The sequence below is a fragment of the Pogoniulus pusillus genome, chromosome 15 (assembly GCF_015220805.1).
Source record: "Pogoniulus pusillus isolate bPogPus1 chromosome 15, bPogPus1.pri, whole genome shotgun sequence".
NCBI lineage: Eukaryota > Metazoa > Chordata > Aves > Piciformes > Lybiidae > Pogoniulus > Pogoniulus pusillus.
In genome coordinates, this window is record NC_087278.1 from 4,805,913 (window position 1) to 4,833,850 (window position 27,938).

At 48.3% G+C, this 27,938-nt stretch overlaps 1 protein-coding gene across 1 annotated transcript; it reads left to right on the plus strand.

The window, feature by feature from the left end:
* The first annotated feature begins 587 nt into the window (after positions 1 to 587).
* Positions 588 to 27,766, plus strand: GAS2L3 (growth arrest specific 2 like 3). Its single transcript, XM_064155014.1, has 11 exons — positions 588 to 681; positions 4,505 to 4,547; positions 4,696 to 4,714; positions 7,625 to 7,672; positions 9,362 to 9,530; positions 10,396 to 10,514; positions 11,821 to 11,962; positions 17,883 to 17,946; positions 18,913 to 19,051; positions 21,404 to 21,511; positions 23,345 to 27,766. The coding sequence occupies exons 4-11, from the start codon at positions 7,643 to 7,645 to the stop codon at positions 24,683 to 24,685; spliced, it is 2,112 nt and encodes a 703-aa protein (XP_064011084.1). The 5' UTR covers positions 588 to 681; positions 4,505 to 4,547; positions 4,696 to 4,714; positions 7,625 to 7,642; the 3' UTR covers positions 24,686 to 27,766.
* Positions 27,767 to 27,938: the final 172 nt, after the last annotated feature.

A 27,938-nucleotide genomic window follows, 5' to 3' on the forward strand; every position in this document is an offset into this window, starting at 1 on the left:
CCGTGCTGTCCTGCGAACTCCCTGCGCTGCTAGCACTGCGAGCCGCACGGGGAGGTACTGGGCACGGCTCTGCGGGTGCCAGTTCCTCTGCGGGCAGGCGCTTCCCTTCAGCGCCCTGCTCCCCGATCAGCCCCCGCAAGGGCTGCCCTAGGGCAGCAGAACCGCTTCCAGACACAGATGGTGACACAGGCAGGGAACGCCTTCGTGACAGCCGAAGCGGCCCCGGGGCGGCAGGACCATCTGCCGCAGCGTCCCAACGAGCAGCGGGTGGGACACCGGCACCTGCGCCAGGCCTCCGCGGGGGCCAGGCTGCCAGCGGGGCCGTGACCCTCCGCACCGCGCCGCTTCAAAAGCCGCGCCTCGGGGGGAGGCCGGAGGGGCGGCCCTGTTAGCCAGCATCTTCCCTTCAGCTGGCGAGGGTCTCCCGCGGAGACCCCCGCGCTGAGCCCGAGTGCATCGCGAAGGGCAGGGCACGGCAGGGCTCGGCGGGGGCGCCAGGGGCCGCGCCAGGTGCGGAGGGCAGAGGCCGGCACTGCCACCCCGCCCCGCGGGCGCTGATTGGCCCTTTCGAACGGAGCGGCCGGGGCGGGAGGGGGCGGCCGGCTGCGTGAAGTGGGGAGAGCGTGGCTCGGCTCGGCTCTCTACGGCACGGCACGGCTCGGCTCGGCTCGGCAGCTGCCGGTGAGTACCGCAGTGTACAGCCCGCCGGGGAGCGACGGCAGCGGGAGGGCAGTGCGGCGGCAGCGCGGCGTTACTCGGCTCCCCCAGCATCGGGGTGTGGCAGGGGGTGGCGGTACCCCGGACGCTGCCCGCGGGGATGGCAAGGGGCGTCAGAGCGGGAGCGGGAGCGGGTCCAGCCCTGCGTGGGGACTGGGGTCCTGCTGCCGGGTTCCGTTTGCGTCGGTGCATTGGGCGCAGTTCCGGCGCGGCGGCACTCGGTCACTTACAGGGGCAGCGGTCGGGGCGAGTCCCGCGCAGCGGGGGCAGACCACGGTACCGAGCTAAGCCTGCAGCAGGGAGCGTCGCGGTCACTCTTCCCGGGGCAGCAGCGCCCGGCAGGCCAGCTGAGTCTCGTATATGGGTGTTGGAAGTGAAGTGCTGCGAAACTTACCCTGGGGAAGGGAGAGGGGAAAAGTTTTTGCATAGCAGCCTTCAAACCAGTCTCTCCTGTGCCCCACGCAGGCGCTTCAGGATGCGGTGCTATTTTTGTAAGAAATCTGCTCTAGTGCTCTCGGTTAAAATATTCATATTGCTTAGTAAGCCCCAAAATGTCTGGCTCCTTACTTTGCTCAAGAGCTGGCTGCGTTCCAGGGATGCTGTGTCACCTCTGGCACAGTATCAGATCAAGACATGGGAATAAGCTCATTTAGGACCTGTAGGGCATAGCCGCCCCATGCATTTATAGCTCTAAATGTGCTAGGTGCATCTTTCATAATAAGACAGGTTCTATTCTTAAGACATCATAAATTCATCCCGAGTGTGACCAGCCAGCAGCCTGCTGCTCCCTGGCCATCAAGTGATGCTCCTGCGGCCCTTGGCAGGAAGAAGTGTCAGGTGGAAATGGGAAGCACAGGAGTGTTTGTGAAGGCGAGTGAGTGGCAGGGGCAGGTGTTTCCTGTTAACCTGCCTCTCCTCGAACTGGATGCTCCTGTGGTAAAGGAGCCGCCTGCAAGTCTAACTAGTTGAGGTGAAGTTCTCCTCCCTGATTTCAGGTGGGTATCTCTGCCCCGACAGGAGAACGCAGGGCATTTCCCACCCTTTGGAAGGGGCCAGTGGGCTTGCTGCTGCATGCTTCGTGCTGTCACTGAACGTGCAGAAAGGCAGTCCCCGAGGAGAGCAGCCAGCCTGCCTTAATGTGAGGAGCTGGTTGCCTCCTTAAAGACCTTCACCTTGGACCGACTGGTCTGGTTCTTTCTCTTTTGTGCCTCTGAGGTCTCCCCAGGGAAACAAAGCTCCTGCTGACTCAGTAGTGCAACAAAAGGGTTCTGTAATTGCTGCAGTGAGGGAGAAAGTAGCGCTTCGTGGATGTCTTTTGTTATGCCTACTTCGACAGGTTAGGATATGTGTACCAAACAAAATCTTGGCTATCCTGAAGTATATTTCAACAGATCCTGACTCGACAGCTTCTTTCATTTCAGAGTGTTCTAAAACGTGAGTTTCAGTAGGTACTGTCAAGATTAATCTACAGTTTCCAGCTGGTCTGGGCTAGTCTGTTGTGACTGCCTTGGAGTGTTGATGGAACAGAAGTTGATGTGTTGGATATCTTAAACGCAGAGTGAAGATGTGAAAGTGTTTCTACCCAAAAGGTTTTTAATGAGCCTGTGAATGCCTTTAGGTTCCACTTAGGGTAGATCAGTGGCTGCTTTTGGCTATGTTTGCGTGGAGCTGTGGACTTTTTTGGGTGTTGTTGCTTTTTAAACTCCACAGTAAAGTAAAATGGGGCTTGGACCTGGGTCATCTTGTGCTGCAGAATGGCTTGTACCTAGTGCAGGGTGTCTTGCTGGTTGCACCCCAGTGAAGGATCTATAAACCCAAGTACCACTGATCCTGAGCAGGCTACGCCGCTTAGCATCGAACAACACCTGTTTAGCACCCTCGCATCTGGGAGAGAACAACTCCAGGGGCCAGTAGAGGCTGGGGACTGATCTGTTGGAAGGCAGTGAAGGCAAAAAGGATTTAGGCCCTCTAGTTCATGTGAGGTTGACCATGAGCCAGCAGTGTGCTCTTGTGGCCAGGAGGGCCAGTGTCATCCTGGGGTGTATTAGAAGGGCTATGGCTAGTAGGTGAGAGAGGTTCCCTAGCCCCTCTGCTCTGCCCTGGTGAGGCCACATCTGGAGTACTGTGTTCAATTCTGGGCCCCCCAGTTCAAGAGGGACATAGAACTGCTTGAGAGGGTCCAGTGCAGAGCCACAAAGATAATTAAGGGAAAGGAACATCTCTCTTATGATGAGAGGCTGAGGGAGCTGAGGCTGTGGTGCTTGGAGGAGACTGAGAGGTGACCTCATTGATGTTTATGAATCTGTGAAGAGTGAGCACCAGGAGGCTGGAGCCAGGCTCTGCTGGGTGATGCCCAATGACAGGACAAGGGGCAATGGGCAGAATCTGAGACATAGGAACTTTCATTTAAACATGAGGAGGAATTTTTTTCCTTGTGAGGGTGACAGAACCCTGGAACAGGCTGCCCAGGGGGGTTGTGGAGTCTCCCTCTCTGGAGATATTAAACACCTGCCTGGATGCGTTCCTGTGTGATCTGCTCTGGCAGGGGGGTTGGACTGGATGAGCTTTCAGGGTCCCTTCCAGCCCCTGACATTCTATGATTCTATGCTTCAGTATGTGCTGACTTTGCTGTTTCTCAGACTGTTAGTGCCATGGTCTGGTTAATTGGACAGGGCTGGGCGCTAGGTTGGACTGGATGATCTTAGAAGTCTCTTCCAGCCTGGGTGATTCTATGATCCTGTGTTTCTGAGTGGTAGGCATCTGGCTGGAGAACAGACGCAGACTTCCTAAGTAGTGCCACATGCCAGTAGATAGGTACATTTTCCTCTCCTGTCTTTCCAGATGCTGGTGCATAGCTCTGGCTCCTTGTGGGAGTTTTGGCAGTCAGACAGCCCAAGTCAGCTCCTGCCTTCCCCAGTGCATCATTTGAGGCTGACCACTGTCTGGCGGTAATCGGTGCTGCTGAATTAATCCAGCCAAAGGTGCTGCCATGCAGCACTTCTTATCTCCTCCCATCCCACAGAGAAGTGCCAGCAGAAACAACCTGTTTTCTGAGAGTGGTGCTGGTGGTGAGGGATGCCTCTCTGTTTGCTGAGCTTGAAGATGGGTGGGTACTCTCCTGGTTGGGGAAGTGCCTGCAGGTTGCTGGTGTTTTAAGGGGTGAAGCAGATAGAGAGCCCTCCTAGGGACCTTGGGGTACCAGCTGGCTTGGAAATACGAATGGTGTGACCTCAGGATGTGCATGGAACTTTACAGTGCATTTTCATTCTGAGGTGTATTCCTGCATATCTGTGATGCCTGAATACCAAATGCCTGTTGAATGAAAGTGAAGTGATAAAACTGACATGCATGGAAACTGATACAGTTCTAGCTGGAGCAGCCTGAATTTAGTGTCAAATACAATGGGTGTAAATTGCAGCACAAGAGGTTCTGCCTCCACACAAGGGGGAAATGCTTTACTGTAAGGATCACAGAGCACTGGAATAGGCTTCCCAGAGAGGTTGTGGGGTCTCCCTTTTCTGGAGACTTTCAAGGCCTGTCTGGATGTATTCCTGTGTGATCTGTGTTAGATAGTATTGTCCTGCTCTGGCAGGGGGGTTGGACTGGATGATCTCCTTGGGTCCCTTCCAACCCCTAACATCCTGTGAGCCTGTGACTTGCTTCATTAATTATGTACAGCTTTTTGATGCAGGGAACCCAACTGGGTTTAGAAGAAGTCAGATTTGGTTATGACTCTGCTTGGGACTGCAATGTTTGCCTTGCTACAGCATCTTTTGCACCTTTGCAGGCCGAGTACTTGAAGGTGGCAGATTTCTGGGTCTTCTCATCCCATGGTGGAGGCACTGTCCCTGGGGGTCTTCAAGAAAAGACTGGATGAGGCACTTAGTGCCATGGTCTAGTTGATTGGATAGGGCAGGGTGATAGGTTGGACTGGATGATCTTGGAGGTCTCTTCCAACCTGGTTGATTCTATGATTCTATGCCTCTCCCTGTAAGTGGTAAGGCTACCTTGATCTGTATTCCCTGCAATCTCAGAGCTGACTCTTTGGGACTTGGAAATTGTAATTGTTACTATTTTTTTCAACTCATGTGCAAAGTGGTTTGTATCATCAGAGGGTTTTTTTGTTACATGCTCTTCAGATGCCCTGGTAGTAAGTGAAGCTGTTTGGACTTTTTGGAGAGCCCTTTGGCATATAGACTTACAAAACAACTTGTTCAAAGTTCAAGTGCCCCAATTCTCTTCAACCTCCTCTCTTTTTATTCCTTTTTTTAAGCTAGTTTTTGTTAGCCATGTCACAGAACTGCAGATGCTGAGCATTCTTGTGATAGCTGCTGTGTGAATATTTTGCTTTGTTCCTCCTTGGAGTGCTCCCTGCGAATTAGGCTGCCTTTTGTTTTCCCTTGGCAGTTAGCATGCTACAGCTCTTGTTAGCCTATATGGAGCTCCTTCTTTTAATGAGAGCAGCTTCTCTGCTGTTGGTTTATGTAGGTTTTTATTTTAATCAATGAAGCCTCTTACTGTGACTCTCTTGGGACAAAAGCTTGCCTATGCTAAAGGAAAATGTATTCCCCTGGCTGGACAAAGCTGTGGGAAGCATAACACGCTCATTAGTAATGCTTGGTCTATACCCTGCCCTTCCCTTGTTCATTCATAGAAGGGAAAATGACATCAAAGAGAGGATGTCTCTTTATTTTTTTTCTTCTTTTTTCCTTCCCTGAGAATAAAAGAAACAGGGAAAGAGGTCACTTGGAGTGTCTCTGATAAAGTTTGACAAGTGCTAGCAGTCCTGATGCGAGGAAGCAGCTTCAGCTCAAAACCGAAGCGCTTGCTCATTTTGCTGGCTGTAGAGGTAAGTTGATGGAAGTGCCTGACCTTTGTGGTCCTATGTGAAGCTTGAGGCAGTGGGAGTGAAAAATGGTGGGGAAATAGCAGCATTCTGCTGTTGGGCTAAGAGGAAGGGGGAGAATTTTTACAAGAATTGGGTTTTCTGAGATGGGCTGTTGGGCTTTTTGTCATAGGAAGGGCAGGTTGTGCAACAGATAGAGGAGGAGAGCAGAATGAACACCTCTCATAAAGCTTAAACAGCTGGCATGGGAAAGGATACTCATTTATTATTCAAGGGAAGCAGCAGAGTTAAAACTGTCTGACCATGCTTGCAATCTGGCTTCCAGCTTCCTCAGTAAAAGGACATTTTATTGCAGCCATTAAGTAATGGAGTAAGAAAGTTGGGTTTAATTGGCATCAGGACACATTATGAGGTTGTAACACTACCACTGTGGAGTTGTTATGCTGAGGAAGTACTCTCTGGTATATGTGCAAGCAGGTAACCTGTTCATACTGTGCACCTCCAAACCTGGAGCCTACATGGAGAGCCTCACCTCAGTGTACACTTTGTGCTGGGCTTTCCAATGATCACAAAAGCAGTGCTGGAAATACACTGTGGTGGCTTCAGGAGAGAGAAGTGTTGACCAGCTCGCCTCTAAAACTTGCCTTAAGGATTGGAATGGTCCTGAAAACCAAATTCTCCTGGAAACCATATTGCTGCAATAGTTGTTGAAGACATAGGTGTATGCTAGCTGCCTGGACAGTCAGGATCCTAAGAGAACTCTTCTCTCATGTGTAAATGCAAGAAGAAATCTCATTCTTCAAAATTATTTCCTTCCTTGAAGATATTCATACCCTTCAAAGTGTGTGATGTCAGCTGGAGAAGAGGAGGCTCCCAGGTGACCTTCTTGTGGCCTTCCAGGATCTGAAGGGGGCTACAAAAAAAGCTGGGGAGGGACTTTTTAGGGTGTCAGGTAGTGATAAGACTGGGGGGAATGGAGCAAAGCGGGAGATGGGTAGGGTCAGGCTGGACACGAGGAGGAAGTTGTTGAGCATGAGAGTGGTGAGAGGCTGGAATGGGTTGCCCAGGGAGGTGGTTGAGGCCCCATCCCTGGAGGTGTTTAAGGCCAGGCTGGATGAGGCTGTTGCCAGCCTGATCTAGGGTAGGGTGTCCATGGGTTAGAACTAGATGATCCTTGTGGTCCCTTCCAACCTTGACTGATTCTATTCTGTCCTATCTCAGGATGCATATGTCTGTGCACACATGTGTGATGGTTTCAGTGTTACCCTCCCCCTCTGAAGAAAATCCCCCAGACTAGATTCAGCAGCTGGAAATTAAAGAATGAAGCTTTATATTCACAGCTTAGCACAAGATACAAGCAGGTATTTACAATATATACAGCTATAGACAGAAATAGACAAGTTAAAAAGGTAATACAGAAACACAGCAGCCCTCCCAGGAACCTGAGTCCCCAGGAGGGGCTCCCAACTGCCCTTCCACCTTCCTTAGAATCATAGAATCAACCAGGTTGGAAGAGACCTCCAAGATCATCCAGGCCAGCCTAGCACCCAGCCCTAGCCAGTCAACCAGACCATGGCACTAAGTGCCTCATCCAGGCTTTGCTTCAACACCTCCAGGGACAGCAACTCCACCACCTCCCTGGGCAGCCCATTCCAATGCCAATCACTCTCTCTGCCAACAACTTCCTCCTAACATCCAGCCTAGACCTCCCCTGGCACAACTTGAGGCTGTGTCCCCTTCTTCTGTTGCTGGTTGCCTGGCAGAAGAGACCAACCCCACCTGGCTATAACCTCCCTTCAGGTAGTTGTAGACAGCAATGAGGTCACTCCTGAGCCTCATGCATATGAGGTTGGCTGCTACTTTGTGCTGTAGTAACTCCTGCTGTATTTAAGGGCAGAGATCTGAGGTGGACTGAATGGTGGACGGAAAGCTGAGCTCCTGAAATCCTTCCCACTCCATTCCTGATTAAACTTGTTAACTATTCCAAAACTGATTTTTCTCTTGGGATTTTCCTGAAAGCAGGGGAGGGACATGATTAAAAATTCTCTTCTCTTTTCCCAGGGAGAGAAACTAATGTAAATGCAGGTGACCATGCAGAATGCAGTTCAGGTAAATGCCTTTTGGTAACGTTTGAATCCTGCAGAACAGTCTTGCTTTTAATCCAGAAACCTACCCTGAAGGAGAGGAAATGCTGCAGTCGCCAAGGAAAGCTCTGAAGCCAAAGACTGAGATGATCTTAACATTTGCTTGATGTTTAAGAGTCCTCTGCACCCTTCTGGTGAGACCCCAGCTGGAGCACCGTGTCCAGTTCTGGAGCCCTATTACAGGAAGGATCTGGAGGTGCTGGAATGTGTCCAGAGAAGGGCCATGAGGATGCTCAGAGGGCTGGAGCTACTCTGCTAGGAGGACAGACTGAAAGAGTTGGGGCTGTGCAGTCTGGAGAAGGGTCCCAGGTGACCTTCTTGTGGCCTTCCAGTATCTGAAGGGGCTACAGGAAAGCTGGGGAGGGACTTTTTAGGGTGTCAGGTTGTGATAGGACTAGGGGGAATGAAGCAAAACTAGAAGTGGATGGATTCAGATTGGATGTTAGCAAGAAGTTCTTCCCCATGAGGGTGATGAGAGACTGGCACAGGTTGCCTATAGGGGTAGTGGAAGTCTCATCCCTTGATGTCTTTAAGGATGCTTTGAAAAATCACTTAAATAAGTGTATTTTATAATCACATACACTTCTTGAACTGAAAGCAGTTAAGGATGCTGACAAGACTTTGTGGATTTTGTACATGAGGTCTCACTGTTTGGCCTTCTCTTGGAATGTAGAAGCTAGGGATGAGTTTGGAAATATACAAGAGAAATGCTGAGGATTCACATTCAAGAAGCTGAAGAGAAAAGCTGAGGATTCACATTCAAGAAGTGTGTTATGTTCTTGCATGGGAATCTGCTTCTTATTTTTCATATCATCCTTTTAAATGATTTAAACATTGAAATAATTTTGAACCATTTTAAATGATTTAAACACAAAATGCCTCTGAAATGTTTGATTGGAGCCTGTAGGAAATTATCTGATCAGCTCCAGATTTCATTACTTAAAATGTGTTGAGGTAAAAGAACCCAAACCACCACCACAGCACCCCACAGATGTTGTGCATGTCTTTAATGTGGAGGCAAGTATGTCATCTTAAAGCCAAAGAAGCCAAGGGAATGGTTGCAGTAGTACTTTTGATGCAGGAGTTACTAATGAGAGCAGAACCATTCGAGGTTGCTGGTGTGTTGGTTTGGTGTATCTGAAATCAACCTTTCCACTTTGAATGATGCCTGATGAAGAGAGGCTGAAGGACCTGAGGCTTTTTAGTCTGGAAAAGAGAAGACTGAGAGGGGATTCTGTAAATGTTTATGAATATCTGAGGGCTGGAGGGGCAGGAGAGGCGGGTCAGGCTCTGCTCACTTGATCCCTGGGATAGGACAAGGAGCGATGGATGGAAGCTGCAGCACAGAAGGTTCCACCTCAACACAAGGGGGAACTTCTTTACTGTAAGGGTCCCAGAGCACTGGAACAGACTGCCCAGAGGGACTGTGGAGTCTCCTTCTGGGGAGCATTTCAAGGCCTGTCTGGGTGTGTTCCTGTATGACCTCAGCTAGATTGTATGGTCCTGTTCTGGCAGGGGGGTTGGACTGGATAATCTCTTTGGGTCCCTTCCAACCCATGACCCCCTGTGAGCCTGTGATCCAGCGCTGTGGGTTTTCATCACTTGACCCAAGTGTTAGAGCTTGCTGCCTTCACCTTACTGAAATCTTTTGCAGGTGTGGTTTGGAGATGATCTTCCCTTAAGCCCTCGAAGTCCTCTGACTCCCAGACATGGGCCAGGTTTGGCAGACGTGTGCCTGTACGACCAGTGGATATCCGTGCGGCACGAGGCCACCCTGGTGCCCATGCAAGAAGATCTGTCCATCTGGCTGTCTGGCTTGCTGGGTGAGGTTACAAAGAAGTGGTTTTCATACTTATACATACAAATAAATGATGCTCATTCATAAGTAATGAATTTCAGAGCACCTTCCAATACTGCAGACCATGCTGGCACTGAATATCTTTAGTACTGTTCAGAGCTGGTGTATTCGAGTATGACTGGCTGGGAAAATTGCCCTCTGCACTGTTCTGGTGAGACCCCAGCTGGAGCAATGTGTCCAGTTCTGGAGCCCTATTACAGGAAGGATCTGGAGGTGCTGGAACATGTCCAGAGAAGGGCCAGGAGGATGCTCAGAGGGCTGGAGCTGCTCTGCTATGAGGACAGACTGAAAGAGTTGGGGCTGTTCAGTCTGGAGAAGAGGAGGCTCCCAGGTGACCTTCTCGTGGCCTCGAAGTATCTGAAGGGGGCCTGCAAAAAAGCTGGGGAGGAACTTTTTCAGCTATCAGGGAGTGACAGGACTGGGGGGAATGGAGCAAAGCTGGAGATGGGTAGGTTGAGGCTGGATGTGAGGTGGAAGTTGTTCATCATGAGAGTGGTGAGAGCCTGGAATGGGTTGCCCAGGGAGGTGGTTGAGGCCCCATGGCTGGAGGTGTTTAAGGCCAGGCTGGCTGAGGCTGTGGGCAGCCTGCTCTAGGGTAGGGTGTCCCTGCCCATGGCAAAGGGGTTGGAACTGGCTGATCCTTGTGGTCCCTTCCAACCCTGACTGATTCTATGATTCTAAATGTAATTTTAAATGGATAATTGATTATAGTTTGCTTAGATGGCTTCTAATTTTTAGTCTGGAATGCTGGTTGAGTTGCTTGTAATGTTGTATGAAGCTTTTTCATCTCCTGTGGACTAAATCTAACATTGACCTGTTTGTTTTTCTAGGAACAGAAGTCAAAGCAGAGCAACTGCTGGAAGAGCTGGATAATGGGGTACTGCTCTGCCAGTTGGTTGGTGTTCTTCAAAACACAATTAAAAGATGTTGCAGCTCAAATAATTTAAGGGTGAGTCAAGACTGTGATTTTTAGAAACGCTTCATTGTGAGTGGTAAAAGGGAAGCAGGTCAGGGAGGCTTCCTTAAACAGCCTTCTGAGTGCTGCATGTCCTGACTGACTAACAACAGTGTGGCTTTATAGCATCGACAAAATAGCCTCATGCAACATTTTACTTATTTGATTTATTAATCAAATTTGAAGGTCCTTACTGAATTTTCAGCTTGATTTCAGCAGCAAGATCTAACCCAAGGCTGGAGCTCGTTGCCCTGCAGTCAGTGAGCTGGTAACAAGAGATCTTTTGGCACTTGGTGCATCTGGTTTGGGGAGCAGCCAGGAAGAAAGGGACCTAGGGGTGCTGGTAGATAGTAGCTGAAGATGAGCCATCAGTGTGCTAAGGTGGCCAAGTAAGCCAATGGCATCCTAGCCTGTATCAGGAACATTGTGGCCAGGAGGACAAAGGAGGTACCCTTGTACTCAGCACCTTGAGTCCTGTGTCTAACTCACTGAAGATTGGCATCTCGGAATTGCTGCAGCCCATTCACAGAATCAGCCAGGTTGGAAGAGACCTCTGAGGTCACCCAGGCCAACCTAGCACCCAGCCCTATCCAATCAAGCAGACCATGGCACTAAGTGCCCCAGCCAGGCTTGGCTTGAACACCTCCAGGGATGACGACTCCACCACCTCCTTGGGCAGCCCATTCCAATGCCAATCACTCTTTCTGCCAACAACTTCCTCCTAACATCCAGCCTAGACCTCCCCCAGCACAACTTGAGACTGTGTCCCCTTGTTCTGCTTCTGGTTGCCTGGCAGCAGAGACCAACCCCACCTGGCTGCAGTCTCCCTTCAGGGAGTTGTAGAGAGCAATGAGGTCCCCCCTGAGCCTCCTCTTCTGCAGGCTGCACACCCCCAGCTCCCTCAGCCTCTCCTCACAGGGCTGTGCTCCAGGCCACTTGCCAGCCTTGCTGCCCTTCTCTGGACACGTTCCAGTATCTCCACATCTCTCTTATCCAGCCACTAGGAAGACTTCTACCCCAGCCCGTGGGGAAATGGGGAAGCAACTGTATGGGCACCTTTGCAGGAGGCTGCAGAGCTGAAGGTCACCCACTCAGTGAGAGCTCCCAGTGGTCAACTGGAACGCTGTCCAAATCAGCCTGGCTTTTTTAGCAGGACACATGGTGGGTCAGACCCAAACCAGTCACTAACCACTGCTTCTGCCCTCTGAATTTAGGCTTTCTTTCCCTTTGCAAACATGCTTTGAAATCTGTTGGCAATGTTGATGTGCACAATGTACTTTTTGTTTCCTTCCCCTGCCAGAGTTTTCCTATGAGGAAAGTTCCATGTAAGAAGGATGCTCCATCAGGATCTTTTTTTGCCCGTGATAATACAGCCAACTTTCTTCACTGGTGTAGGGCCATTGGAGTTGATGAGACTTACCTCTTTGAATCTGAAGGTTTAGGTAAATCTGTATATTTTTTTTAATGTAAGACTTGCTTTGATGTTTGTGTAGGTAACTACCTGGTTGGGGAGATCTCTGTGTCTATGGCCTTCCTCTGAAGTCTCTCTTGTGACTGTGCCTGTCTCATGTAAGCTCCTACTGCTTTGATTTAAGGCAGCATCCAAGTAAAACCCTGGAAAACTCACTTTGCTCTAACTCACATGTTGCTTTTCCAAACTTCTCCCCAGTTGCTGTGTGGGATGAGGGGAGTGACAGCTCTGCAGCAAACTCACATCTTTTCCTTCAATAGAAAAGCCCAGTGAGAAGCAGAGAGGAGGAAAGCCTTGGGTTTGCTTTCCCTGTGCGGGAAGACCTCAGGGCCACGGAGTCAACTCACAATGAGATCCTTTATTTGGTAGTGGAGCTCATTCTTGTTGCAAGAGAGCCCCCAGAATAATGCATTCACAACAGCTCTATTTGGTAACTACATCAGGGTGTTGTGCCTGCAGTGGCAATGGTCTGTAGGCAATTAACATTGACTTGAGGAGCATTTAACAGTGTAGTTACAAATGCTGCCAACTGTGCCTGTGCCTGCCCCAGTGCACAGCCTGTCATAGAACCAGTCAGGGGTGGAAGGCACCACAAAGATCATCTAGTTCCAAGCCCTGCCATGGGCAGGGACACCTCACACTAGATCAGGCTGGCCAGAGCCTCATCCAGCCTGGCCTTAAACATCTCCAAGGATGAGGCTTCCACTATCTCCCTGGGCAACCCTTTTCAGGGTCTCACTACCCTCATGGTGAAGAACTTCTTCCTAACACCCAGTCTGAATCTACCTATTTCTAGCTTTGTTCCATTCCCCCCAGTCCTATCACTCCCTGACATCCTAAAAAGTCCCTCCCCAGCTTTCTTGAAGGCCCCCTTAAGATGTTGAAAGGTCACAATAAGGTCATCTCAGAGCCTTCTCCTCTCCAGACTGTCCCTCACATCAAACAGCTTCCAGATGGAATACAGGTTTGGGGTTTTTTTTGACTGCTAATTAAGAGGAACTGAGCTTTCATCACATGGTAACTAATGAAATGCTCTTCCATCACCTCTTATGTCAATCAAAACTGATTCCTATAAACCCTTCTGTGACTGTTGTGGGGCTATTTTTTTGTTAGGGAGATATTTTGCCTCTTATCTATCAGCAGCATAGTAATTAAAAAATGAAGTACCTTTGTTTCCAGGAAGCAAATGAATTTGTCACTCTATTTCCCAGATTTTCTTGGAAGAATTTGTGCAACCTAATGCTGTTTAAATGGGAGGCACTGGTTTCACTAACTGCTCTTCTTTCAAGCCCTCCTCCCTGCTAGTTAAACTGCCTGTGCTTTCTCTGCTGGATAAGTCATCTTTTTGAAAGAGCTGAGATAAAAATCCTCCTGTGTGTCTGTCTCCTCCTGATTGAAGTAGTGATTGCATCTCTCTTCCTCAGTGCCATGTAATAATACAGATGAGTAGAACTGATCTGTAAGAAAATTAGCTGTGATTCTTTTTTTTTCAGTTCAACTGGTATGAATTGTATTGCTTAAGCATCTCAGTTCCTGTAGGTGGATGGGTAACTAGAACCTGTTTAGCCTTCCCCTGAGATAAGCAGACAGGATTTCCTAATGCTGTGGCTTTCACTCCTAGCCAAGAAGTGTTTTGAAGTCTGACTGTGACTCTTGACACAAACTTTCTTTGTGGCATAAATATCTTCTGTGAGCCTTTTTGGCAGTTGAAATGAGCAGCCTTGCAGCCTCCTTGGTTAAACATTCTTTCCACTGATGTTCTCCACCAAGATTTCAAGCCACTCTTTATGGACCAGAGAGTGGAAAGAGACTTTGGCAATTCTTTTCCCCATCAGATACACATATATATATATATATATATATATATATATATATAGCAACACCTGCTGAAAAGCTCAAAAGGCTGTGAGGGACATAAACAAGTGACCTCTGAGACAGCAGGAAGGCAAAGTAGACATCATGAGATGCCCTTTGACATCACACCCAAATGCATGTCCTGATGTCTGCTAAGGGTACATTTGGATTTTTCTCTTCTGGATGCAGGCCAATTATACCTCCTGTCACAGCTGACCAAAACCACACACATCAAAATAGCAACTCAATTACCTCTAGTACCTTTTGGATTATGTCTGCATCAACTTTGCATTCTAGGTTTACCTTTCCTAACAAGACCCTTTACAAAGCAGACTTACAGACCGAAGTAGGTGATGTAAATGAGAGCATCTGACTTCATGCTGGGCTTAGGCTTTAGGGAACACTGGAGACTTATTTAAAACCAAGTAAATTTGAATCAGAACCTGAACATCAGAGAGGTGTCAGATTGTGTCTGTAAATGTAGAGCTGGCTCGTTAGGTTTCAGAGTGGAATTCCACCCGTGAAGGAAGTCAGACTTGCTCAGGTGAATGTTACATCATATGGAAATTGCACTGTCTAGGTTCTACTGTAACTTTCCCAGAGACTCAAATATAGTTGATAGAACCAATAACAATTTAGAGGATGCCCTTCCCTCTTCTTTGCCAAAAGAAAAGGATTTAGATGGAGAGAGAGGAAAGGTAAAGCAGACCCAAAGAAATCACCTCATTGTGATTTGGAAGTCTAAAGAAGAGAAGGTTAACAATAAATACAAGATCTATGAGGCAGGGAAGTTACAAAGGTATAGGGAAGGGAAAACAAGGTACAAAGCAGCTAAATATACAACCAGATTTGATGGCAGTTTGTTTTGTCCACCTCGTGGTGCTGATGGCCACGTGGTGAGACAAAGAGCAGTGGGAAAACAGGAACGGTGGTTTCTGGTTGTTGGGGAGGGGAAATTAATTGATGTGAGAAGATATTTTCCCAAATGGATGTTGTTTATTAATTCTGCTGTTCAGAGCTCTCCCCACCCCTGACCACTCATTTCATCTTCTGTTCTTACACGGTGATGGGAACATTCTATGGCTAATATCTACAGCTAATGTATCCAGCAAAACACACAAACATTCACTGAGCTGGAAGAGACAATTCCTGAGGTCAGTGCTGCTTGTGGCCAATGTGCTGCTTGCCCAGTAGCTGGGCCCAGGCTCTTTCTGCTCTGTGGCAGCAGGCAGTAGGGAATTACAAAGAGGCATTGAAGCATTTACTCACACATTATTATTACCCTCACAGGGGCCAGCCACAGTCCAGACAGTGCCCAAATGCTGTCAGGGGTCTCTGTCTTGTTGGGCATTGAGGCTTGGATCTCCCCAGCTCCTGGGGACAGGACACAGCCAATCTCTGCCCTTGTCTCCTGGCTTCTTCTGGGTGATCTGTGTATGTGCCCAGGAGGTCTAGGCAGGACCTGCAGGTGCAGAGGCAGATGTGTGCAGTCTCAGCACCATGTCAGGCTGGCCACGCAGGCTGAACGTGTGCAGGCATCCAGGGTCTGCTCCTGGTAACTGGCGGCAGTGGAGTTTAGCAGGCAGCAACAAGGCAGTGTGCAATGGCAGCAGGGCTGGGCACAGCAGAGAGAGCAGGCACAGAGCAGGGCAGCAGAGCAGGGGAGCAGAAGCAGGTTGTTCACCTGCACATCTCCTTTTATCAGTGTGGGCCGAGACGAATTGCCCTTTGGGCAGAGAATGGCCAATCAGGATGGCAGTGAGCCAAACCCTACCCTGTTAGGCAAAGCCACAGGCTCACTCTTCCCTAACTTGGGAGAAGCACAGGCCCTGCCCCAGGCAGGCACAAGCTGAGTGTGTGCACCTCACACCACAGGGCCCTGGGCAGGCCAGACTCAGTGGCTGCAGGTCCTTTTGTGTCCATTTCCACACCTGCCTCTCTGGTGGAGCAGAAAAGCATGCCTGGGCAAGGCAGGACATGGACAAGCCTGTTTTGGGCCCATCAGGCCTACCACAACACTGGTGAGCAGGAAGGCAGGGGCAGAAGAGCGAGACACAAACAGGAACTCCTCCTGCTTTTATGGCTCTTAGGAACGGGGAATGGGCTAACCACCATCCCCTGGTACTGTTCACACCCACCCCTGGAGAGGGGTCAAGGCCACCTAGGGTCAGGTTCCAGATCACTCCCCCCAGGAGGGTTAACCCTGTACATGCACCTGCAGCTTTTCCCAGTTTCCTACTTGATGTTGGTGGAGGAATCATAGAATCAAGCAGGTTGGCAGAGACCTCCAAGTTCATCCAGGCCAACCTAGCACCCAGCCCTAGCCAGTCAACCAGACCATGGCACTGAGTGCCTCATCCAGGCTTTGCTTGAAGACCTCAAGGGAAGGAACTGTGCCACATGATGTAGGCTGAGGGGAACTGAAGGACTTTTTCTTCCCCCAGCCTTGGGTTTCTGAGCTGTTGGGCAGCATCCCTAGCTGGCTGGGGAGGCACAGGGATGGTTTGTTTTCCAGAGCACTCTTACAGCTGTTCTTACAGCACGTGTGGTAGTTTGAGGACAGTATGTTAAAAGCATCTCAATTCTGAGGCTTGTGTAGGGTCAGAGGAGTAACTAATTACTTGTGTGGTAGAATTTCAACTCTTTTTCTTTCCCTGTTTGTGGCCTTGTTTCTTTTTCCTTTTTTGCACACCTGAAGATGGTAGTTTCAAGAAACAAAACCCAAAGCAGGCCTTGTTTGCCTTCTGCCCCTTCCATCCTTCAGTGCAGCAGCAGAAAGAATTGAATGTTTTCATTTCAAAGTTTGTAGCAGAAGACCTGCCACAATCACCTTCTGTTACTCCACTCTTCCATCTCAGTCTTCAGCTCTCCTGACCATCATTGTGGCAGAAGACCTGCCACAATCGCCTTCTGTTACTCCACTCTTCCACCTCAGTCTTCAGCTCTCCTGACCATCATTGTGGCAGAAGACCTGCCACAATCACCTTCTGTTACTCCACTCTTCCACCTCAGTCTTCAGCTCTCCTGGCCATCGTTGTGGCAGAAGACCTGCCACAATCACCTTCTGTTACTCCACTCTTCCACCTCAGTCTTCAGCTCTCCTGACCATCATTGTGGCAGAAGACCTGCCACAATCGCCTTCTGTTACTCCACTCTTCCACCTCAGTCTTCAGCTCTCCTGACCATCATTGTGGCAGAAGACCTGCCACAATCACCTTCTGTTACTCCACTCTTCCACCTCAGTCTTCAGCTCTCCTGGCCATCGTTGTGGCAGAAGACCTGCCACAATCACCTTCTGTTACTCCACTCTTTCATCTCAGTCTTCAGCTCTCCTGGCCATCATTTAGTGTTCCTGCACAGTCAGGTGCATGCAGCTGCCAGAATTGCTCTGAACTGAGGGCTGCAAAGCAGACTCTGCATTGGACACTCGCTGGGTTAATGTGGGCACAGAGTTGGAGAAGCAAAGCCTAGTGCAAAACTGTGCTACAAGCATACCTGAAGGAGTGCTGCTTTTTATTGTGATGGCAGCCAGTATCTGATGTTTGAATCTGAGTCTTTGTTTCTTGAACCAATGTCATCCTCACCCCCTTAAGGACAGGTGTTTTGGTCATCCTTTTCAGATAGAGCCTCACAGAGACACTGAATTCTGAAGAAGACCTCTGGGTGGATAGAGCAGGGCATGAGGGATTGTAGGAAAGGGTGAAATGAGAATATAGCATGGGGTAGGGGAGCTCTCAAAGCTATGCCTTTTCTGTTCCCATCAAGAAAGAACAGCTTAAACCCAAATAAAGCATATTTTACTTAGGGGAGAGAGAGAAGTTTGATTTCAAGAGTGCCAGGATGAGTTGAAACACTTTGTGGAACAGAAAATCAGAGCTGGAAAGCATAAAGTGCTTTATTCATGGTAATGTAAATGGGTTGAATGCTGGCAAAGTTAGAGTTGTCTATTTCTTCTCTTCCTTTCTCTGTACCTAATTGCACAGGCCTCTTCACAGTAAACAAGAGCTGCAACTCCCTGTATTTATCTCTCCTTTCAGTGCTGCACAAGGATCCAAGACAAGTTTATCTTTGCCTGTTGGAAATTGGGCGCATCGTATCCAGGTACGTGGTCCACACATGCTCATCAAAAGAAGCTGAAGGAGCAGAAGTAGAAGCAGAGACCAAGTAAAGGCAATCTACAGTCTGCACTGCAGTGCAGAAACTAATGAGTAGCTTTTCTAGGAGCACTGTACAGCATAAATACTTATCAGACTGATCTAGGGTAAGGTGACCCTGCCCATGGCAGGGAGGTTGGAACTAGATGATCCTCGTGGTTCCTTCCAATCCTGACTGATCTGTGGTTCTTTGCATGGAGAGGTGATGATCCACACTGCTTTTTGCAGCTGAATGTTTAAATGCTGCATTGAACTTAGAGAGATCTGTGCATCTTGGAACAACTTACTGAACTTTAAGTACAATTTTAAGGTCTTCATTTGTGAAGCTTTTTGGCAGGTACCTCTATCATTCCCTACATCTAGACTTAATTTCGTTCTAGTGCAGAGCTGGAAGTTTTAAGATAGAATCATAGGATTGTCAGGGCTGGAAGAGACCCCAAGCATCATCTAGCTTCAATTCCTCTTGCCATGCACAGGGATACCTCACACTGGACCAGGTTGCTCAGAGCCTGTCCTTAAAAACTTCCAGGGATGAGGCTTCCACCACCTCCCTGGGCAACTTGTTCCAGTGTCTCACCACCCTCATGGTGAAGAACTTCTTTGTAACATGCAGTCTGAATCTATCCAGTTTTGCTCCATTCCCCCATGTCTTATCACTGTCTGACCTCCTAAAAGTTTGTCTTAAGTGGATGTGACCTAAATTGTGTGATTTTAACAGGGAATTTTTCCCTGCCTTCTCTGGTAGCTCAAAGACCATGTAAAGGAGAGCTCAGGGCTGCTACTTTACTTTGGATTATGAGGGCAGTTGTTCCTCTGACTAATTTGGTCAAGCCACTCAGAATTTTCTATGTTTGTTGCAATCAATTTCTTTTCTTTAGTAAATTAGCAAATAAACTCTGCTTTTATATTTCAGATATGGAGTTGAACCTCCTGTACTAATCAAGCTAGAGAAGGAAATCGAGCTAGAAGAAACACTGCTGATGACCTCTGGACCCCCATCACCTATTAGTACACCCAAGTCATGTTGCCACCATGGGGAGCTACACGAGGCAGTAAGTAACCCTTATTTGTGGTGGTGCATGTTTTAAATCAGACTCTAAGGTTTTCACTTGTGTGATCTGGCTCAGTAAACATGGGCTGGGTTTCATTTAGACTCATAGAATCAACCAGGTTGGAAGACACCTCCAACATCATCCAGTCCAACCTAGCACCCAGCCCTAGCCAGTCAAGTAGAGCACGGCACAAAGTGCCTCACCCAGTCTTTTCCTGAACACCATTTAGTGTTTGTGAGCCTCTTTAAATAGAAAGCAGAAGGGTATGCACCAATTCTGAACAACTCCTTGTTTTCTGTTAAATGTAAGCAAAATATTCTCCTGTATGTTTTGGAGTTTATGGCTCAGTGCACTTACCCTGCTCTGTTCCCCTCCCCCCACACTTTCATTGTTTCTTTGAGTTACAAGAAATACACTCAGTGAGTTTTGCTGATGTGGAAATGTTGTGTGACTGCAAGGTGTGCTTCCCTTCCATTTGATGTTGTCATGAAGCTTCAGCATATGTTAAAGCAGGCTTTGAGGGGGTGCTTTTGAAAGCAACCTTTAAATAAAACCTCTGTAGCTGTACAAATTGGAATGGAATATGGAAGCAGAGAAGGAAATGGTTTGTACCTTTTGTGGGTTGGTCTGAAAGGAATGGTGAACAGTTTTCCTATTTGATTTATAAATGGATGTGGGGACGTTATTTTAAAGACTCTCTTATTACAGAATCAGTCAAGGTTGGAAGGGACCACAGGGATCATCTAGCTCCAACCCCCCTGCCATAGGTCAGGGACACCGTACACTAGATCAGGCTGGCCAGAGCCTCATCCAGCCTGGCCTTAAACACCTCCAGGCATGGGGCCTCAACCACCTCCCTGGGCAACCCATTCCAGGCTCTCATGCTCAACAACTTCTGAAGATGAGCTGAAGATGAGCCAGCAGTGTGCCCAGGTGGCCAGGAAAGCCAATGGCATCCTGGCCTGTATCAGGAGCAGTGTGGCCAGCAGGACAAGGGAGGTTATTCTGCCCCTGTACTCGGCACTGCCCAGGCCACACCGTGAGTGCTGTATCTAGTTCTGAGCCTCTCAATACAAGAGAGATGTTGAGGTGCTGGAACGTGTCCAGAGAAGGGCAATAAAGCTGGTGAGGGGCCTGGAACACAAACCCTATGAGGAGAGGCTGAGGGAGCTGGGGGTGTTTAGGCTGGAGGAGGCTCAGGGCAGAGCTCATTACTGTCTGCAACTACCTGAAGGGAGGCTGTAGCCAGGTGGGGTTGGTCTCTTCTGCCAGGCAAGCAGCAAGAGAACAAGGGGACACAGTCTCAAGTTGTGGCAGGGGAGGTCTGGGCTGGATGTTAGGAGGAAGTTGTTGCCAGAGAGAGTGATTGGCATTGGAATGGGCTGCCCAGGGAGGTGGTGGAGTTGCTGTCCCTGGAGGTGTTGAAGCAAAGCCTGGATGAGGCACTTAGTGCCATGGTGTAGTTGATTGGCTAGGGCTGGGTGCTAGGTTGGCCTGGATGATCTTGGAGGTGTCTTCTAACCTGCTTGATTCTATGATTCTATGTTTTTGTATTACTTTTTTACCTTGTCTATAGTGTATAGACTCTAAATACCTGCTTGTATCTTGTGCTAAGCTGTAAATTTAAAGCTTCATTCCTTAACTTCCAGCTCAGCTGAGTGTAGTCCAGGTGATTTCACAAGAGTAGGGGGGCAGGTAACACCCAAACCCTCACAGTCATCCACCAGATCCTCCTGCTGTCTGAGAGCTCCCATTGTTTTTCCTGCTTGGCAATAGTCTTGACCCTCCAATACATTAAGTATCTTAGTGCCTGTAAGAGGCATTATTTTCTCTAACCATGGGCTTATTTGGGGACTACCTTCTGCCTTTTTTCAGTGGTGTCTCAGAGAAGATTAACTTCCAGAGGCATTTAAAAAAAGGGAGAATGTTGAAGTAGCTCTCAGTTAGCTGCAGCAATGGATTTGGTCCTAAGAGAGACCCAGGCACATGTTTCAGTTTCTAGGGACCATAAAGGTGTCTTTACAAGGTGGGGGTTGGAACTGATGCTTTTGTGCACCAGTGGTATGGACAAATCTTGGACTTGATGATCTGTGAGGTCTCTTCCAACCTTGGTGATACTGTGATACTGTGAAAACTGGACAAACTAATGAAGACTGCATTGAAACAACTTGTACTGGAGTTTGTTCTTTTAATCTTTCAGACTGCATTTTGAAGGTCTCTGTAGCTGAGATGTTCTTGTGAGAGAATAGGGTGAAGATAGCAGTATCTTTGCTTGGTTGAAATGTCTCAGTGAACTGTTAAACCCATGGTTCTGTCAACATGCCAACCAATGCTTCCAATCTGAATAACTAGGTTAAACATATAGCAGAAGATCCTCCCTGCAGCTGCTCCCATCGGTTTTCCATCGAATACTTATCAGAGGGACGTTACAGGCTGGGAGATAAAATCCTTTTCATACGGGTAAGTACTGTCTCAGAATTCTCACTGCTGTTCAGAAATGGGAGAGAAATGCTTGTAAGTGGAGTGCCTCACCTTTATGGTATTGTTTTAGCATTACAGAATGGTTTAGGTTAGGACACCACCTCACCCAATCCCCTACTCGAGGTAGGGGTGGCTAGTTAGATGCACAAATGGCATCTGGTTGGGAAAGACTCTCAAAGGTCATCTTTATCAAATGCCCCTGCAGTGAGCAGGGACTCCTCCAACTAGATCAGGCTGCCCGGGGTCACTTCAGGTCTGACCTTGATGGAGCCTCAACCACATCCCTGGGCAGCCTGTTCCAGTATTTTCCACTCTGACTTTAAAGAACTTGCCCCTTATGTCCCGTCTAAATCTACCTGCTGCAGTTTAAAACCATTGCCCCTTGTCCTACCACTGAAAGCTCTTCTGAACAGTCCTTCCCAGCTTTCCTGTAGGTCCTCTTTAGATGTTGGAATGCTGCTGCAAGGTCTTCCCAGAGCCTTCTCTTCTCCAGGCTGAACATCCCCAATGCTTTCAGCCTGCTTTCACAGCAGAGGTGCTCCAGCCCCCTGATCATTTTTGTGTCCCCCTCCTCTGGACCAGCTCCAGCAGGTCCACATCCCTCTTGTGTTGGGGGTCCCTTAGGTGGGATCTTGCAACTGTTGGTTTTACAACCACATCAAAATAAGTAAGCTAATGCTGTTCTGTTGTAATTTCTGAAGTTTCAGGCACAACTTGCAATATAAACAAAGAGAATGCTTGGGGTTTATATTTGACAGGATAGCTGAGCAAGCTCTTCAGCAAATGTAAGAGTTTGTGTTATGAGGACATCTAGAATTTGAACAAAACCTGAATCCAGAACTCCATATGCTAAATAAAGATGCTGACAGAATGATTAAAATGTCTTATATGTATATATGCATTAATAATTTCCCAACATATAATGACTATTCTGCAGCAGAAATTATCTACTAAAGGAGTTGTGAAGCAGGAACCATTATTTACTGGGTGGTTTTGTCCTTTCTGATTGTTTCCCTGGAAGAATCATAGAATGGTTTAGGTTGGAAGAGACCTCAAAAATCATCTAGTTCAAACCCCCTGCCATAGGCAGGGACACCTCCCACTGGAACAGGTCACTCAAGGTCTCATCCAACCTGGCCTTGAGCACCTCCAGGGAGGGAGCATCCACAACCTCCCTAGGCAACCTGTGCCAGTGTCTCACCACTCTTACTGTAAAGAACTTCTTCCTAACATCCAGTTTCAATCTCCCCTCTGCCAGTTTAAACCCATTACTCCCCATCCTGTCATTCCAAGACCTTGTCAATAGTCCCTCCCCAGCCTTCTCATAGGCCCCCTTCAGATATCAGAAGGCTATTACAAGGTCTCCTCGAAGCTTTCTCTTCTCTAGGCTGCAGACTCCCAACTCTTATAGCCTGTCCTCATAGCAGAGCTGCTGCAGCCCTCTGAGCATCTTCGTGGCCACCTCTGGACTGGCTCCAACAGTTCAGTGTTGTTCTTGTGATGGAGGCTCCAGAACTGCACACAGTACTCCATGTGGGGTCTCAGCAGAGCAGACCAAAGGGGCAGAATCCCCTCCCTTGCCCTGCTGGCCACACTGCTCTTGCTGCAGCCCAGCACAGGGTTGCTGTCTGGGCCGTGCACACACACTGCTGGCTCACGTTGAGCTTTTCAACGACCTGGGAGTCGTTTTCCTCCTGTTTTTAGGTACTAGCACTAGATGTTAATGGAAGGTGAAGGCATAACGCTGCATAAAGCAAAGCAGAAATGTCTCTTGTTCCCCTCTGGCTCCCACCCCTCTCCCTCCATCCGCAGATGCTGCACGGCAAGCACGTCATGGTGCGCGTCGGCGGAGGCTGGGACACGCTGCAAGGCTTTCTGCTCAAGTACGATCCCTGCCGAGTGCTGCAGTTCGCCACGCTGGAGCAGAAAATCCTGGCCTTCCAGAAAGGAGGCGACAGCGCCCCCAGCTCGTCAGCTAGAGCTCAGGAGCCCCCCCTTATGAATCCCATGTCAGCTGTCAATATGTATCAAAAGCAGGCATCGACTCCTGCGTCAGCTTTTGGGGCCAGCGCCAAGAAGGCTTTATCCAAGCGTCCTCAGTCCCCAGCCCTGGCATCACCAAAAGCGACGGTGCCTCCTTCCTCCGCAGCGAAGACGCTGATGCTCAGGTCCAAACTGAAGGGAGGTGTGCACTCTCCTTTCAAAGCATCAGGTGGCACCTCAAAGAAACAGGAGCCTCCTGCACACAAGTCACCAGCTGCTGCTCCTGCAAGCAAAAGCTCTTCATCCGCGGGCACAAGAGCCGCTCTCGTGCACTCCGAAACGCTGCGCAAGCGCATTCGGTCGCCTGATGCTCCCAAAGAGAAGTTTGCCCTGCCTCGGGGTTCCCCAGCACCAGCACTGCACCTTACCCTATCTAAAAACCAGCCATCAGGCTTGGCAGGGACAGCTGAAACCACGGCTTCAAAGCAGAAGCGTGCCCCTGCTAAGTGCCAGCCTGTGTCTGCCACCAAAGCGAATCCAATCGCTCCCAGGGCTGCTCAGCTGCCCGTTACAAATCTGCGTGCTGCTGCCAAGCTGGCACGTTCTCAGCAGCTCCTTGCAAAACCTCCTCCTGAAAGTGCCATTCAGACCTCAGGAACTGCTTCTCAGCATCTTCAGAAAGCTCCACAAACAGCTCCTCACCTGGCAAGGACCCTGAAGAATGCTTCAGTCCTAAAACACTCAGCTTCTGCACCTTCCCTTGCGCTTAGCAAAGCATCGAAGTCACCACCCACGCTGGTACCTGCGAGCAAAAACGTCTCATCAGTTGTCAGTAAGCAGCCAAATGTCAGTAAACCCCCTCAGGTTGGACCTACTTCATCCAGACCTCCTGAGCGCACCCCCCTATCCGTTGTGAGGCTCCCTCAAACCTCAGCCAAAGCGGCTGTGACCAAAAAGCCAGCACAGCCTTCTGCAAAAGCTCAGCCTTCGACCAAAATCTTGCCAGTCAATGCAAGCTTGGCCCCAGCAGCCAAGAAGCCTCCCCCTAAGGGAAAATCTGCAACAGCCTGCAACAAAGGAATGCCTGAGCTGTCTAAAGGTCCTCCCATGAAGAACAGGCAAGATGATCACTACTTCGTTATGACAGGGAGTAAAAAACCCAGGAAGTAAACTGCTTTTGTTGAAGTATTTTGTTCATGTGAGCCTCTTGTATCTGCTACACTGAGGACAGGGAGAACAAAGTTAACTAACACTACATTCACCATGAAATATTAGGTGTAGCCTACATTTTGCTGCATAATGTTGCAGTAAAAACTGCATTTTGTGGCTTAGAAACTCTTATTTGGATCTATTTAGATGTCAGCTTGCTTGCTGCGTAGCACCATGGGACAGACATTATCCCTGTTTGCTGCTAGCCTGACCTGCACAGGGAAGGCAGGAGAAAGGAAAAGGGAGCTGGGGCTGCTGCTTTTGCTGCTGATCACTCAAGGGAGTGAAGTCTGTCCAGGATACATCTACCTAGGGTAGAGCCTGAGTGATTCTGGTGGTTCTGGCACATGTGCAGAGAAGCCCCTGGCAATTAAGAGAGTTGTGCACAAGCCGTAAAAATTTCTAATACCTCAAACAAAGCTAAAGGTTTTTAACTCACCAACGTCCCAGAATCCAAATTTGGGTCACCTGTATGTATTATATATAAAGAGGAAGAAATCTCTAGTGGTTAGATTTGACAGCTGCCACTATCAGTGTTCACTGTGCCCCCCATATGCCTTAAACCAGCCTCAGCTTGCTTGGAAGTGGAACTTTCTGGGTGTGTGTTAAATTGGACATGCAAAACCATGGCCTTGATTGCTCACTCTCATCATACTTTAGCCTCTCAAATTCATGCCAGATCTTTTCAGTGAGCAATGTGGCTTTAAAAACCCTGGGCAGATAATTTTGCTTAGTTCAATGTGCAAATCTGCAAGCCCGATCTTTCCTAGAAAGCTCTTGCTACACGGAGCAGCTCCTGAGTTGCTGAGAGTTCACTTTTCCCTGAGAAGGAGCCCCAAAGCAGGTCCTGCTCCAGGGATGGAGCCCCAGAGTGGCTCCTGCTCCAGCAGTTTAGAGCTGCAATTACTGATCTGCACTGGCAGAGCCTTACTGCTCTGCAGAAGTGGCCTTTACTTGTGAAACTGAGTCCCTGAATGCTCAGTGCTGCAGGTTACTTTTGGTGAGCACTCTTAGTGTGCAGTGGCCTTTTTTGTTTTATTTATGGAGACCTTCCTGGCTCTCCTCTTTTGCTTTTGGAAGCAAGGAGTAATTTGCTGGAGAGGTAATGAGGGACTGCATTTACCTCCAAATGCCAGAAAGCTCTTCAGGTTTTATGCCCAACTACTGGAAGCCTTCAGTGGGTTAAAGATCTGTGGTGCTCTATGCCTTTACCCTTAACGAAAGCAGCTTTCTTGGTAGATGAATTAAAAATCACTCTCTTTGAGAGTAGCTTTTTTTTTTGTTTGTTTATTTGGGGCTTAATGAAAAGTTCCTACAAACACTGAGGAGCTCTCAGGGTCTGTGAAGAGACACTGCTGACTTCCATGGGCAGTGAAGAGACACTGCTGACTTCCACAGACAGTTATGTTTTGCTCTCCATTCCCAGGATATTTACTTATGGGTGGGAGAAGAGATGCCTGGAAACTGCAGTTTCTGATATTACATATTTAATGATATATATATTTTTTTCCCTTTGGAACTAGAGTAAGCAAGCATCATAAAGTGAGTCTTCAGGTGCAGTGGCAAAGTCACTGAGCTGCCTTTCTGAGCACCTTGTTAGCTTGGTTGTATTTATGATTCTATTTATGCATATCTACTGTACCGTACTGCTTACAGCCTTGCTGGGAGTGAACAGTAAACATGAGTAGCCAAACTGTAGGAGATAAAGAGATCAGTTTTGATAATGTGGACACAAGTCCCACGAGTTTGTAGGCCTCAGGCTTATATGTTTTATAGATAGACTGCTTCAAAGCTACTAATGCATATGTTAAGAGTAGCGTTGACTGTGGCGGACTGCGTTGACACACAGCTTCCTGTGCTGAAAGGATTTTGCAGTAGACTACTTGCTTTTGATGTCAGGCTTCCAAATCATGAGTTCCATACAGCATGATCTATCTCATGCAGATTGATAGCTGAGTTCCTGAGGTTTCTTCCTGAGGTGGAGTTAAATTCCACCCTAGCAGCTCGTGGAGTGCTGTGTTTCGGATGTGTGGCTAAAACAGCGTTGATAACACACCAATGTTTTGGCTCTTGCACAAGGTCAAGACTTTCTCCTTTTCCTGCTCTGCACCCCCACAGCAAGTGGGTTGGGGGACAGACAAGAGATGGGGAGGGACACCACCAGGACAGCCAACTCAAACTGGCCAAAGGGCTCTTTTCATATCATAACCCCTCTGCTAAAGCCAGTTTGCCTAAAGCAGGTTGTAAAGATTGCTTCCAGGCAGTCTTTGAGTATGTCCAGAGCACCTGCACAACGTCCTTGGTTCTTTTCATTACACTGTCTTTATCTCAACTGTCACTCATTAAACTGTCTTTATCTCAGCCTGTGAGTTGAGAGGCTTTTGGTGCTCTTCTCTCCCCTATTTTGCTGGGGATGGAGAAGGAAGACACTGAGCAGCTCTGTGGGTGCTTGTCTGCCGGCTGGGGTCAAACAGTTTACAAGGGTTTTGGTAGTAACTTAAACATTGAGACTCTTGGATCTCAATGCAAAGCTATCTCAACCTTTTGGAACTAGAACTTCAGAATAAAAGGAGCAGATGGCTTCATCTTTGTCATCCATTGTCTTGTGAGGGACTGAATTTTATGGTTCCAAATGAAATAAGCATAAGCTTTTTACAGCTGACAACCTTAATCAGCTTAGCTAAAGATGGTTCACCTGTTACATGTGGGTAGGCTTGGTTTGGATTTATCACAGACGTGTTTGAGCATGGTCTAACTTCTGTGAATGTTGCAGTTCCTTACCTTCATAGTCATATTCTAGCTACAGTTGTCATGTAACACGAAGTGAGCCAAGAACAACATGCAAGAAAGTACCTCCTCATGGAAATTCCTACTCTTTTAACACTGTTTACATTACCAAATAGCAAGTCTAATCTTCAGCTTGTATTACTTTTTTTGTAAGGGAAAGATAACTTGGAGCAAGAATCTGCCTGAGTTCTCCATGTGTTATCAGTGCCCTTCTGTATGAGTCCTTCATTTAAAATAAACTTATACTCCACCTCTTTTGTGTGTACACTTTCCTGTTTTCTTTCTCCTGATGTTCTCTTTTTGCAGGGTTAGAAAATGCATATCAGAAGGTTAACGTGTTTACTCCACCACCACATAAATAGTTTCTACCTCAGGCTATTCACAGAATGATCTGTGTTGGAAGAGACCTCCAAAGACTGCCATTGGA

Excerpts from the sequence above, each read along its gene's own strand:
- GAS2L3 (XM_064155014.1), top strand. The coding sequence starts at position 7,643 with ATGCAGGTGACCATGCAGAATGCAGTTCAG. Across the intron at positions 10,515-11,820 it reads GCAGCTCAAATAATTTAAGG|AGTTTTCCTATGAGGAAAGT; the intron begins GTGAGTCAAGAC and ends TTCCCCTGCCAG. Across the intron at positions 19,052-21,403 it reads ATGGGGAGCTACACGAGGCA|GTTAAACATATAGCAGAAGA; the intron begins GTAAGTAACCCT and ends CTGAATAACTAG.